At 49.9% G+C, this 15,343-nt stretch overlaps 1 protein-coding gene across 1 annotated transcript; it reads right to left on the bottom strand.

Annotated features, from left to right (window-relative positions):
• Positions 1–969: 969 nt before the first annotated feature.
• Positions 970–3,034, bottom strand: LOC123043193 (disease resistance protein RGA2). The gene is made up of 2 exons (XM_044465569.1): positions 2,780–3,034; positions 970–2,636 (listed from the first exon to the last, which is right to left on the bottom strand). Exon 2 carries the CDS (start codon positions 2,583–2,585, stop codon positions 987–989), a length of 1,599 nt encoding a protein of 532 aa, XP_044321504.1. The 5' UTR covers positions 2,586–2,636; positions 2,780–3,034; the 3' UTR covers positions 970–986.
• Between the last annotated feature and the right edge of the window lie 12,309 nt (positions 3,035–15,343).

Genomic DNA, 15,343 nt, shown 5'->3' with positions numbered 1-15,343 from the left:
TGTCGTCCAGCACGATCTTCTTAAGCTTGGGGAACGCGCCGCCACCGCAGAAGCCGCCGTCGATCCTCGCAACAACACAAAGCTCCTTGATTTCGAGAAGCTCAAGGCACGGGAGCTGGCCCAGGGCCGGAAGGGCCTTGAGCTTCCTGCAGTTCTTGAGGTACAGGCGCGTCAGCTTCTCCAGTCCGCTGAGCCAGGTAGGCGACGTCTCCCCGGAATACCTCTCGATACGAAGTTCATGGAGGTAGTGGTGGGGCTGGAGACCTTGGAGGACGGCCACCGCGGGCGCGGGGTCAGCAGCAGCAGAGCTTCGGGCGACAGGTTCTCCGTGGCGCGCATCCGGGGCTCCCCATTGAAGCTTCAGGACCTTGACGGAACACTTGTTGTCAAGCCGAGCCTGCTTGGCTTCCTCTTTGCTCGCGACGGCGTCCAGGCCCTTTATGCTCAGCGTCTTCCCAAGAGACTTCATCCCGGCCAGCTCCCACAGGCTGTGCCCTTCCTTCTCCGATGCCCTCATCACCTGGAACTCGATCGACTCTCGAAGTTTAACCAGCCTTCCTATGCCACTTATGTTGGTGATGCACTCTCTCTTTTCCCCTTTGTCCTCCTCCTGGCCCACACTCAGTGTCTGAAGAAACAATAGCTTGGTGACTTGATCACCGAGATCACTGCTGACGGTGCTAGGAAGGCCTAGGTACCTCACATGTTTCAGCTTGCCAATACTCGCTGGAAGTTGAGTTATGCCTGTCTCTGTCAGATCCAGTACTCTCACACCCTTGAATTGTTGGAGTATATCTTTGTCAATGGCAACGACACCATCATCCTTTAGGACTATCAAGGTCCGCAGATTGCCGAGTCCTATGGAGTACTCATTCAGCTGATCAAGGCAGCCGCTGGTAACTGACAAGTGGCGAACCCTTGGAGGGATGCTAGTCTTGTCTCCGGTGCTCGCACGAGAGATGCTTATGCAATTCTTGGAAGAGGCATCACGTATCCATCCGATGAATGTGCTCGTGAATCACGTACCGATTATGTTTGTCTCCTCCACCCTTGCTCTGTTCTAACTCAAACAAGGAGCGGTCCACCAGCTCTTGGAAATAGCCTCTGGCAACGTCTTCCATGCTGCTCATCCCATTTCCAACCTGAGGATGATGGGCCTTCTCCTCGACGAAACCAAGAGCCATCCACATCTTGGTCAGCTTCTCAGGCTCAAACCTCCAACCGTTTGGGAATATGCTGCAGAACGCGAAGCAACGCTGGAGGTGCGGTGGCAGATGGTCATAGCTGGCGAGATGGCTTACTAACACGCCGGCGATGTGGCATTCCATGTTTGCCAGGATGCCGCCGCGTCGCTCGCGCCCGCAGCTTGCGTTTCGTGCCTTCAACTTCTCGCCGATCTCTATGGCCGCCGAAGGGGACCCCTTGAGCTTGAGCACGTCGCTTTTGAGCATCCCCTGGATGCCGCTGGTACCATCGGCGCTGGGATTTGCGGTGTCGTTGAGCAGAAGCATCATCTCTTCAGGTTTGATCCCATTCAGGAAGATGGTTTCTTCTGCGCCCAGTTTCGTCGAACAAATCCTGGATCGCGTCGTCATTACGATGCGACTCCCGACGCCCACGAAATCAGTGAAGCAGCGCAGCGCAGTCCTTCTCTCGCTCTCGTTCATGTCCTTTTCGTCGCTCCATACATCATCCAGCACAAGCAGGCACCTCTGGGATGCCAGTTGTGCCTTGAGCTTGTCCTGAAGGCTAGAAATGTTCATCTCCTGGACTGATTTTTCGCCGACGGCCGACTTCCAAATCTCTGCCAGAAGGTCAAACTGAGCATTCTTGCCGTAGGCAGGCACCCATATGGGCCGATCAAACTTGCCTCGGACATGGCGGTACGCCTGGCGAGCAAGCTCGGTCTTCCCCATCCCGCCATGGCCTATGAGGGAGATAACTTTCTTGTCCTTGCAGTTGCCGTCCCCGAGCATGGAGACTAGCTGCTCATACTCCACGCCGTACCCGAAGAAGAGCTTCTTCTCCCTTACTGGCTCCGGGCCCAAGGGTGCTCTGCAGAGTGGAGAAAGTACAGCACGCCGAGTGGCAGGATTCTCGCAGAGCTCTCGCATCCTCTCACGAAGCTCCCCTAGGTTCTTGAGCACTTCCTTGAGCTGATTCAGTGACGGACCACTGGTGTTGGTGGTGAAAATCCACCAAGAATATGCGGATTTCCTGCCACTGCTGCTAGCACTGCCACCACCACCGCCGGAGCGCTTCTTAAGGTTTTTAGCTGCCTCGGCCTCAAGGATATGCCACTCGAACAAGTCCAGGATCTCCTCCGCGTCATGGATGGCATCCTTGAGACTCCACAGACGGTTGACCCAGGTCCTGTCGCTGACGGAGCCCCCCATAGTAGCTGGATCCAGGAAGTCCTTGATGTCCCCCAGATCTTGCGCCAGTTTCAGCAGCTTCTTCCTCATGCCCCTTGGCAGCTTGTACTTGCTGGAAGCGCAGGATCGTGCGACCTCCATGAGCTTGGTTATGTGCGGCGAGACGAACCATCCCACCACCGCAAGTGCAACAGCCACTTCCGGCCCCATGGCGACGATCGACGAACGCCGGCCCGCAGCCTAGCAGTTGGCACCTCACCTCTGCCAATTATTGCGTAATTATAAAATTAATTAATGATGGGGATTGGGGAAACGACAACATCTAGGAGCCGAGCCATGGAGCTGCTGCCTGTGCAGCGCTAAGAAGAGGATGAATGAACGATACAAGTTACTAGTAGTGGTACCTGAGGTTCAGAAGAACATGATGCAGATCTGAAACGATGCTAGCCACTCCTAACACGTATCAATGGATGACGATCTGACGAAGCCAGCCATATCCCCCCGGCGACCGATCACCACAACCCAGCAAGCTCAAATACTGCATGCTACACGTTCAATGGAAGGTGATGTGCAATCGAGATCTCATCCTGTTCAACCTAATGGAGAGAGAGAGAGAAGAGTGAGAACGGATGGAATGAGGAGGCGATCCATGCATGCACAAGGACTAATCAAAGTCGTCGAGTCAACCGTTGGACAGCTCGTTTTAAGGTTTATATTTGTAGAAAAGAAATGATTAGTGGCTGTAGGAGACGCGCCTGCGGTTGGTGGGTCCAGAAGAGACAAAACTCAAGGAGCAGGCTGGCACCGGTGCCTGTCGGCGACTAGCCAAGTATAAATACTAGTACTACTTCGTACTATCAGGAAGAGTGAGTTAATTGCACATAATTATCACAACTGGGACATCACATGCACATTGGTATCACGATTGCTAATTTTTGCGTGTCAGTACCAACATTGGTTCAGGTTTTTGCAAAAAAGGCTAAAAGGCTGATTTATACGTATTGACGGTATCTCCGACAGCTCGGCCCCACCCGTCAGGTGCCACGCTGGCCAATCGGCGCGTGCCCGCGCGCTGACTAGGACGAGCCGCTCTCCAATCCGGTCCGGTCGCACCGGTTCGTCCCCCACTGCACCATTCTCCTCCCCTCCTCCTCGACTTGTTCCCTCCGTCGCCGCCGCCCGCGTCCCGACTGCCGGCCGCCGCCCTGCCCTGCCGCCGCCATGGTTTTGGAGGACGAAAGCAGCGACGAGCAGTCTAGCCTCCCGTACATGCAGTCTTCCTCTTCCTCCTCCACTGACGGGCTCAACCAGGTCAGTACAATGAGTTTAGGGTTAGGGTTTCAGATTTGGGATTTCTTGATTTGGTTGATTTCGGTAAGTTTTGATTTCGCCATTGTCTTTGTGCGAGCTTCTGCAGGTCCCTTTCAGCCTTGAAGATCCAGATTACAAGGGGCTTGAGCTGGATGTGATGTCTGATGAAGCTATGTACCTAGGGTAGGGTCATGGACCTGTCCAAACTACCCTCCCCAAGGACATCTCCAGAAGAAACCACCTGTCAATCGACTCAGAAGTATTCCACTCGACGGACTCGAAGACACTCGACCATGAAGCCAACCACTCGACTGCTAGGAGATCTAAAGTCACTCTGCACACAAACGGTCGGTCATTAAGTAGCCTTTATGGTCATCATAGCACTTTATGTGGGACGTTACCAGTAACTCCCGATCTTAATGTACTTTAAACCCTACATAACTGAGGGCCAGAGGGGTTTGACGAACTCTATATAAGCCACCCCCTCCTCAGTGTAAAGGGTTCGCACCCCTGTAACCCATATACGCATAATCCAGTCGACCGCCTCCGGGCTCCGAGACGTAGGGCTGTTACTTCCTCTGAGAAGGGCCTGAACTCGTAAATCTCTTGCGTAACAACTACTCCATAGCTAGGATCTTGCCTCTCCATTCCTACCCCCCTACATTACTGTCAGACTTAGAACCGCGACAGTTGGCGCCCACCTTGGGGCAGGTGTCTTAGCAACTTATTGGAGAAGTTGCGATTGTTCCGATCTCCTTCATCATGGTTTCAGGCAGAGTTTTGGTTGAGGGCCGCGAGATCCGTCTCGGCGCGCTCACGTTCATCGCCGACGACTCCGCTTGGCTTCAGGAGGCTCCGCTCGACATCGACGCGTTCCCCGTCCGCGGGGCGACGCACTTTCGCGCGTGCATCCGCGGCGTCCTCCTGCGGCAACCGTCGACCCATCGGTCGACTCCTGTGTCGTCCTCCCTCCCTGTCTCCTGCCGGCGCAAGTGCTCCGGTCGGTCGAGGCTTCAGCGGTGGGTGAGGCACGCGGTGGCTCGTAAGTCGGCCACCTCCCAAGTCACGGCGATCGAGCCCGGCGAATCTCTCTACGGCCTGTTCGACTGGCTCCGTAGAGACTAAATCCGAAAGCGACAGCAGTGATCCAGCGGTGGAGGTTCTGATGGTCAATGGACCATGCAGTCCTCCCGGCTTTCCCCGCACCGACGGAGGCGACGGCGGAGGCGATCCGGCACATGCCCACGAAGAGTATCACCCCGAACCTCTCACTTCGCTGCAGAAGGAAGAACTTCGCCGCCGGAACATGGATGCGCTGCACACTCCTATCATTGGAGAAACCCCCGAGGCTCGTGCCTTAGAGGACGCACGCTTGGCCAACTTGGCTGAGCGCACTCGACTGGAGAACCTCCAGCGAGCACTCGATGAGCGTGCGCGGCAACGGGTTCCAGAATCCAGTCGACGTCAACTCTTTCCACCACCGACTCAGGTATATCAAACTCCGATTCAAAATCTAGCAGCTGCAGCCCGTATAGCAGAGTCGATTCAGCCTTCCCAGTCAGAGGCTGGCAGAGGCTTGTTTCAGATCAGAGCATTACTCCAGGCAGCAGGAAATCAAAATTCAGTTGTATCGTAGTCGCGGAATAGGATTCACAGCAGATCCGTCGCTGCAAATACAGTCCAGTCGGCCCATAGCCCAAGATCGCCCCCGAGGCATGAGGGACGTGGAGACCGGCGTGATCAGTACAAGAACCGTGAGCAGTATGATGACCGACTCAGATCGTGATGATCGACGTCGAGTGCCCACCCCTCCCCCAAGGGGTGGATCGTACGCGCCTCGGCAGCAGGATGACAGACGCCATCATAGTGTTGGGCGAAGGATTCCAGTCGACCCCAGGGAACCAGGCTTTGATGCGAGATCCATTATCGTTCAAGGTTTGGTCGACAGGAACAGAGCTCACCAAGAAGGTCATGATAGAGATGTACCCACCAGCAGTAGAGTACACGTTTCAGGACTAGAGTGTTTCAGCAGAGCCATCATGGCCGCGGTGATTCCTCCCAACTTCAGGTTGGCGACTGGAGTCAGCAAGTTCATTGGTGAGTCCAAGCCTGATACTTGGCTTGAGGACTACCGAGTGGCTGTTCAGATTGGCGGCGGCAACGACGAGGTGGCCATGAAACACCTGCCTCTTATGTTGGACGGCTCGGCCAGAGCATGGTTGAATCAGTTAGCACCCAGCAGCATTTACACTTGGGAAGATCTTGCCCGAGTGTTCGTCAGAACATTTGAAGGAACTTGCAAGCGACCAACAGGGTTGACAGAGCTGCAATCTTGTGTGCAGAAGTCGAATGAAACTCTGAGGGATTACATCCAGAGATGGATCACGTTGCATCACACGGTAGAGAATGTATCTGATCACCAGGCAGTCTGTGCCTTCAAGGAAGGCGTTAAATACAGAGAGCTAAACCTAAAATTCGGTCAAACCGGAGACATGTCTCTGAGTCGAATGATGGAGATTGCCACCAAGTATGCAAATGGTGAAGAAGAGGATCGGCTCCGGAGTGGCAAGCATAAGTCAGTCGCCCACGAAACCGGAGGAGGGAACTCCAGTCGGAAGCAAAAGCGGAAAGCTGAGCCAGCTGCTCCTGGAGAAGCCTTGGCCGTGACTCAAGGAAAGTTTAAAGGAAAGCCCAAAGGGTCTTGGAACCCTAAGAAGGTGAAGGACGAGGAAGGTAATGACGTGATGGATTTGCCGTGCCACGTCCACACGAAGAAAGATGAGGAGGGTAAATTCATTTATCCGAAACATACCACTCGACAGTGTCGGCTCTTGATCCAGCAATTCCAGGGGAAACAGCCCAAAGATAAGGAAAATGAGTCGGACAAAGTTGAAGGCAAAGAAGATAGTGATGATGGATATCCCCAGGTCAATTCCACCCTGATGATTTTTGCTGATGTTGAAAGCAAAATTCGATTGAAAGTTATCAACCGAGAGGTGAATATGGTTGCTCCGGTGACACCCAGTTATCTGAAATGGTCTCAAACTGCCATCACATTCGACCAGTTGATCATCTGACACACATAGACACCCCTGGGAGGCAAGCTTTGGTGGTCGACCCAGTCGTTGAAGGCACTCGACTGACTAAAGTTTTGATGGATGGTGGCAGTGGCCTGAATACTCTGTATGCAGAGACATTGAAAGGGATGGGCATTCCGATGTCCAAACTCAGTACCAGCAACATGAGTTTCCATGGAGTCATTCCTGGAAAGAAGGCTGATTCACTCGGCCAAATTGCTCTTGATGTGGTTTTCGGTGATTCCAAGAATTACCGCAAAGAAAAGTTAACATTTGAAGTTGTGGATTTCCAGAGTGCTTATCACGCTATTTTGGGCAGGCCAGCTTATGCCCGCTTCATGGCTCGACCATGCTATGTGTACCTCAAATTGAAGATGCCTGGTCCCAAAGGTGTGATCACTTTTACTGGCGATCAGAAGAAGGCGGAAGAGTGCTTTCAGAAAGGCTCAAAGATCGCCGATGCTCAGATGGCAGTGGTAGAGCTACAGGAATACCAAAAAACTGCAGATCCAAGTGATTTGTTGCGAGCCAAGAAGCCTGCTACGGAATCAACATTTCAGTCGTCCGGTGAGACAAAGCCGATTCACATTCACCCGACCGACCCCAGTGCTGCTCCGACTCATATCTCTACAACACTCGACTCCAAATAGGAAGAAGTGCTCATCCAGTTCCTCCGTGAGAACTGGGACATCTTCGCATGAAAGCCTTCTGACATGCCGGCTGTTCCCAGGGGGCTGGCTGAGCACCGTCTACGAGTCGACTCAAAAGTGAAACCTGTCAAGGAACATCTTCAACGGTCCGCCGTCCAGAAGAGAAAGGCCATTGGCGAGGAAGTGTCTCGGCTCTTAGCAGCAGAGTTTATCCGAGAGATTTACCACTCCGAGTGGCTCACCAATGTTGTCATGGTCCCCAAGAAGGACAAGTCACTTCGCATGTGCATTGACTTCAAACATATCAATCGAGCCTGCCCGAAAGATCATTTTCCTCTCCCCCGCATCGACCAAATAGTTGACTCGACTGCGGGATGTGAGCGGCTGTCTTTTTTAGGTGCCTATTCCGGTTACCATCAGATCCGTCTGTATGGACCCGACGAGATCAAAACAGCTTTCATCACTCCATTTGGGTGCTTCTGTTATGTCACCATGCCATTCGGCCTCAAAAATGCCAGAGCCACGTTCATGAGGATGATTCAGAAGTGTTTGCTCACTCAAATCAGTCGGAATGTGGAAGCATACATAGATGATATTGTGGTCAAGTCATGGAAAGGTTCCGACCTGCTGACTGACCTTGCTGAAACATTTGTCAACCTCAGGAGGTATGATATCAAGCTTAACCCATCAAAGTGCACATTCGGAGTTTCTGGTGGAAAGTTACTTGGTTTTCTCGTTTCCGAACGAGGAATCGACGCCAACCCAGAAAAAGTTGGTACTATACTCCGAATGAAACGTCCTGTACGTGTGCACGATGTCCAGAAGCTTACTGGTTGCTCGGCCGCTTTAAGTCGATTCATCTCTCGTCTCGGTGAAAAGGCATTGCCTCTTTACCGACTGATGAAGAAGTCAGACAAGTTCGAGTGGACTCCTGAAGCTGATGCAGCGTTTGCAGAGCTAAAAGCCCTGCTTTCCACCCAGCCGGTGCTTGCTGCCCCGATCAGCAAAGAGCCTTTGCTTCTTTACATTGCAGCCACGGGATAAGTCGTCAGTACAGTACTTACGGTCGAGCGGGAAGAAGAAGGAAAAACCTTTAAAGTTCAGCACCCAGTATATTATCTTTCTGAAGTTTTGACCCCATCAAAGCAAAGATACCCTCATTATCAGAAGCTTGTATATGGGATTTATATGACCACGAAGAAGGTTGCTCATTACTTCTCTGACCATTCCATTACAGTCGTCAGCGACGCCCCATTGTTAGAGATTCTGCACAACAGAGATGCAACTGGTCGAGTGGCAAAATGGGCGATTGAACTCCTTCCCCTAGATATCAAGTTTGAGGCAAAGAAAGCCATCAAGTCCCAAGCAATAGCAGATTTCATCGCCGAGTGGATGGAACAGCCACTGCCGACTCAAGTTCACTCGGAGCACTGGACCATGTTCTTTGATGGATCTAAGATGCTGAATGGTTCCGGTGCTGGGGTAGTGTTGGTTTCCCCCCGAGGAGATAAGCTCAGATATGTGCTCCAGATCCACTTTGATTCCTCCAATAATGAAGCAAAATACGAAGCACTTTTGTATGGGTTGCATATGGCCATTTCACTCGGCGTCCGTCGCCTCATGGTCTATGACGACTCAGATTTGGTGGTTAATCAAGTGATGAAGGAGTGGGACGTCAGAAGTCCGGCTATGACTGATTACTGCAATGCAGTGAGAAAGGTAGAGAAGAAATTCGAGGGGTTAGAGCTACATCATATACCCCGACTGAAAAATCAAGCGGCTGATGATTTAGCAAAAATAGGTTCCAAGAGAGAAGCCATTCCCAGCAATGTGTTTTTGGAACACATCCACACACCATCAGTTCAAGAGGATCCTTTCACCGAAGAAGCCCCACAGCCAAAAAGTGTCACGGATCCGACTGAAGTTGAGGTCCCAGCTGTGGTCGACCTGATCTCCATAGCCCGTTGATACGCCTAGTTGATGTGAGACTATCTTCTCATTTTGCCTTCTCCGCAACCATCATTCTATTCCACATATGGTGCTATGTCATTGGCTCATGCTCATGTATTGCATGAAAGTTGAAAATGTTTGAGATTATTGAAGTATGAAAAAATTGCTTGGCTTGTCATCGGGGTTGTGCATGATTAAATACTTTGTGTGATGAAGATAGAGCATAGCCAGACTATATGATTTTGTAGGGATAACTTTCTTTAGCCATGTTATTTTGAGAAGACATGATTACTTTGATTAGTATGCTTGAAGTATTACTATTTCTTATGTCAATATGAACTTTTATTTTGTATTCATTTGGATCTGAACATTCATGCCACAATAAAGAAAATTACATTGAGAAATATGCTAGGTAGCATTCCACATCAATAATTTCTTTTTTATCATTTACCTACTCGAGGACGAGCAGGAATTAAGCTTGGGGATGCTTGATACGTCTCCAATGTATCTATAATTTTTTATTGTTCCATGCTATTATATTACCCCTTTTGGATGTTATTGGGCTTTATTTTACACATTTATATCATTTTTGGGACTAACCTACTAACCGGAGGCCCAGCCCATATTGCTGTTTTTTTCCTATTTCAGTATTTCAAAAAAAAAAATGAATATCAAACGGAGTCCAAACGGAATGAAACCTTCGGGAGCGTGATTTTTGGAACAAACGTGATCCGGAGGGCTTGGAGTGCAAGTCAAGAAGCTTCCGAGGGCCCCACGAGATAGGGGGCCGCCCCCCCCCCTATAGGGCGCGCCCCCCCCTGTCTCGTAGGCCCCTCGGGCGGCCACCGACGTATTTCTTCCTCCTATATATACCTACGTACCCCGAAAACATTCAGGAGCACCACGAAACACAATTTCCACCGCCGTAACCTTCTGTATCCGCGAGATCCCATCTTGGAGCCTTCGCCGGCACTCTGCCGGAGGGGGAATCAACCACGGAGGGCCTCTACATCAACATCCTTGCCCCTCCGATGAGTTGTGAGTAGTTTACCATAGACCTACGGGTCCATAGTTATTAGCTAGATGGCTTCTTCTCTCTTTTTGGATCTCAATACAATGTTCTCCCCCTCTCTTGTGGAGATCTATTCGATGTCAACTCTTTTTGCGGTGTGTTTGTCGAGATCCGACGAATTGTGGGTTTATGATCATGTTTATCTATGAATAATATTTGAATCTTCTCTAAATTCTTTTATGTATGATTGAGTTATCTTTGCAAGTCTCTTCGAATTATCAGTTTGGTTTGGCCTACTAGATTGGTCTTTCTTGCCATGGGAGAAGTGCTTAGCTTTGGGTTCAGTCTTGCGATGTTCTTACCGAGTGACAGAAAGGGTTGCAAGACACGTATTGTATTGTTGCCATCGAGGATAAAAAGATGGGATTTATATCATATTGCATGTGTTTATCCCTCTACATCATGTCATCTTGCTTAATGCGTTACTCTGTTCTTATGAACTTAATACTCTAGATGCAGGCAGGAGTCGGTCGATGTGTGGAGTAATAGTAGTAGATGCAGGCAGGAGTCGGTCTACTTGTTATGGACGTGATGCCTATATACATGATCATGCCTAGATAATCTCATAACTATGCGCTTTTCTATCAATTGCTCGACAGTAATTTGTTCACCCACCATAATACTTATGCTATTTTGAGAGAAGCCTCTAGTGAAACCTATGCCCCCCGGGTCTATCTCTTATCATATTTGCTTTGAATCTACCTTTATTTGCATCTTTACTTTTTGCATTTATATTATAAAATACCAAAAGTATATTTATCTTATCATACTATCTTTATTAGATCTCACTTTCGCAAGTGGCCGTGAAGGGATTGACAACCCCTTTATTGTGTTGGTTGCAAGTTCTCAGTTTATTTGTGTAGGTGCATGAGACTTTTGAGGAGCCTCCTACTGAATTGATACGTTGGTTCTCAAAACTGAGGGAAATACTTATGCTACACTTTGCTGCATCACCCTCTCCTCTTCGAGGAAAACAAGGCAAGCTCAATACGTAACAGCAGCAGGTGAGCGGCCGCCGTCGTGGCAGGGCAACGCTGTCGGCAGCCCGGAGTTGTCTCCGGCACCTCAACAGCGACGTCCTCAGGGCCCAAGCTTGGCTGAGGCGGCGGGGAGAAATGTCCTGCTGGGTCCGCCATGCAGGCGAGCACAGGAGGTGCACGAGGCAGTTGGGTGCTTGGCGACGAGCATAGGAGGCCGGAAGGTGTCGTCGTCCAGCCGGAAGTGCCGCCGACAACGTGGACGGGGATGGTTGGCGGCGGGGGTTGACTTGCCGGCACTGTGGACGTGCAGGGGAGCTTGCGTGAGGCAATGCGTCCTTGAACGGACGGATCCGCCTTGTGGGCGGCGAGGGAGGCCGCAGCGAGCGCAATGGCCGGAGCCGGAGATGGCGCAGCCGTCACAAGCATTGGGGTGTCACAGACACGGGAGCAGCCAGCGACGCAGCTGACGCGGGGGGCAGACCTTCGAGGGGCGGAAGAGAGAGGATGCCATGCTGATTGCAGATCTGGTCCCGGCGACATCAAGGGAGGCCAGGGGAAGGAGATCGGGCGGCGGCGCCGGGGACGCTCACCCGACGTAGGAGTCCATGAGTGAGTGGGATGGAGAAAGTTATGTGTTGTATCGTGTGTGCCACAATTTTCAGAATATATATTTTTTACTTATTTGAAAAGGGAATAAGTGCAATATTTGTACTCCCTCCATTTCCTTATACAAGGCCACTATGAAAAATGCATTTTGCATCTATAAAAAGGCACTAACAGTAATCGAGGCAAAAATTAATAATGTTTTCTCGTACTACCAAACTTGTTTAATACTTGCATGCATACAGTCAGGCTGGTCATAGTGGGGAGTAACTTAGACTAGTAACATGCATATGTTACTAGTCTATGTTACCACCTCTACTAGTAAAACGCCCGTGCGTTGCTACGGGCTATAATGTATATAAATGAATCAGACAAATTATTGATATTGAAGCTTATTTCTCTCTCATACACCAACCTCAAGGTCGACGGCAGGTTCCCGCGATCTAGTGTAGCAACATAAAAACTCCACCCCATGACACACTCTTATGTTTTCCTGTCGGACCCTCCCCTTCCGCTCGGTTTTCGCCGTAGTGAGACATTTCTTGCTGGAGCCCTCTCCTTTAAAACGGGATGACGCCCACCTCACCTTTGCCATCACGGCCTCTCTCCTTCACATCATACTTCCCCATGGAGGGATTGCATTTAGACATCGAAAAAAATTGATGGTGAGGGAGTCATGGAGGAGGGGTAGAGAACGAACCGGTGAAAGCCAAAAAAACTGCGTACAATGTTCGCTCCGCCTGGGTCATAGAGGAGTCCCCCTGGTAGAGGAGTTTGGGGAGAAGAGGACGGCGACGTGAGGACACGTTGGGAGGATCGCAAGGAAGGCACGCTGGTAGAGGAGACCAGGGAGAAGAGGAGGGCAGCGCGAGGACGTCGGGATTATCACGAGGAGGGCAGGCGATGGGAGGATTGCGTTCACATACACGTTAATGGGCCAGCCCAATGCTGTGATGTGATGATGTCAAAGGTGGGCGAAAGATAGGAGTGGTGGGATGAGGTGGAGTGAGGCGAGACTACCAACTAAGACATTAGTAGTAGAGATTATTGAGAGTTTGTATAACATACATAATCCTTATGGAAAATGTTAGGTTGAATCTTTGAGTAAGTGAACTTGTAAACTCCATTGTAGACCATGCATACACATTATTCTCCAGAAGAACTGGTGCAGATTATTTGAAGGAGCTTGATATCCCATAGACCATAGTCCTCGCGTAGTCTTGCATTGAAAGATATAGGTATGTAAGACAGTTAGCTTGGAATGAAATAGATAATTAAATGGAAAAGAGAAGAACTGAAATGAGGTAGAACTTCCAGTAGGGTCACATTTCATTACTCAGACTAACCAAAAGTTTCAGAACCGAGTTCTTGGAGCTCTTTGTCTTTGAGGTCATCATTCTTTATAATCTAAAACGTGAACATTTGGTTGGTAAAGAACATTACGTGTTAAATATGACATGTTATAGCAAGCCTAATATCAGGACCACCTCTCATGGGCACAATCAACTCCCTAAAGCCTATTTTTTTTATCAGATGCATAATGCACATCACTTACTGAGGAAGATTTTAGCCTCTTCAACATAACAATCGGCATCCCTTGTCAAAGCTCACACCAAAATAACTGCACGTGTAATCATTCTACCCTTTGATTAATAGACTGAAAATAAGTACACAAAAGATAGGAGCTACTCACATTCAAACTTCTGCCACAAGCTCGTTGATGGTCATGCCCCTTCAACATGTTCACACATAGTGCGTAAAAAAATAATATTCCTCCAACCAGCCCATACAGAATGCCTCAAATTGGCATGATAAAACAAATCCAGATTGCATTATTCATTGAAATGATAAAAAATGAAAACATCTCAAACCAATATGTATGTAGAACCTGAAATTATATCTTGTGTATCAAAACGACTATACAACCTTCCAAAAAGCGAAGGAGGACCATACATAATACAATACTCCTTCCTAGCACTTTACGTCGCCCGCCTCCCAATGCATCCCTGGTCATCTCCATGGCCTACAGGAGGCGCTTCACCTACAACAGAATTTCGAGATAGGAATCCCTTCTTCACCTACAGCAAAATTTCAAGATCCCAACACTATCAGGCTAATACAAAGATCCATGAGAAGTGTGAATGCACCAACGTCTCCGGGTATGCATGGACCGTACGGGTAACTGATTTGGGAAACGTAGGCGGCGATGCTGGCATGGCCGACGGCACATGATGCATCTATAGTGAGACCGGCGGCGACCAGCAGCACCGTGGCGGCCCAATTCGATAAGCCCGGCGGTCGAGTACCTGGAAGGCCAGTAGCCCACGCCCACGACGTTGGCAAAGTAGCTCGGGATGGCAGCGGCGAATCGCTGGGTCACCCGTGTCAGTGACCTCGAGGCGCCGTTGGCGCGAAGGGGAGCATGTTTCCATTGTCGCAAATCTCCCATGCGACATCAATGGTCGACAGCATCGGTCTCTCTCGATGGACCGGATCTTCCCTGTCGCGGTATTCGGGGGAGAGGGGGTAGGCAGTGCCAAACAGCGGAGGGAGAGGCTTGACCTGGCAGATTCTTGAGCGGTTTGACAGTTCTTTTTTTCAAGGATAGTTGAATGCCCTTGCGTTGCTATGGGACATCCAAGATATATATATTGATCAATAACCAGAAGGTTATTAATTCTACTTCACAAACTTCGACAATGCATGCACATTTTAATTTTCGATCAAAAAACAAAGGTAACAAACTCCTATAACAGTGGATAAAATACAAGAAATCAGTCTAACTGAAAATACCACGTCTACCTTAGGATGTCTATAATATCAATTAAGAAGTCTGCTACAAAACTTACTAACAGGTGGGAAAGGGGCAGCTGAATCCTCCAGTGCATAGTAGTACGAAAAAAAGGTGAAAAACAAGTGAACTGTGACACAATGTAACAGCTGAATCAACAAGGACATGTTAGAATTCGAACATATTGGAGATGAGAATTCCATTGACCTCTTGTTGGACTCTTCAAATCAGATCACTAATGATGCTTCCAGCAGCGATGCTTCCCCACGGCAAGGCATCTTTCTGGCTATTGTAGCTTTGGAGGATTATGCCATCAGTAGATAATCTACCAGGACCTAAGGCTTCTCCATCTGGCCACGGCTGCAGCCGCGTCCACATCGCCGTGGATGCTCCGCCATATCCGCCTGGACGAGCGCAGGCTCTTCATCACCAACCTCTTGTTTAGCCACGATGCCACGGTGGCCACCAGGCGGCTTGAAGCCACAAACGACATGCTTCAGCACACATCGCGATGTTGGGAGCCACACCCGACAG

The sequence above is a fragment of the Triticum aestivum genome, chromosome 2B (genome assembly GCF_018294505.1).
Source record: "Triticum aestivum cultivar Chinese Spring chromosome 2B, IWGSC CS RefSeq v2.1, whole genome shotgun sequence".
Taxonomy (NCBI): Eukaryota; Viridiplantae; Streptophyta; class Magnoliopsida; order Poales; family Poaceae; genus Triticum; species Triticum aestivum.
Note: the sequence above shows the minus strand (reverse complement) of the source record. Positions and strands in the feature narration are given on the sequence as shown.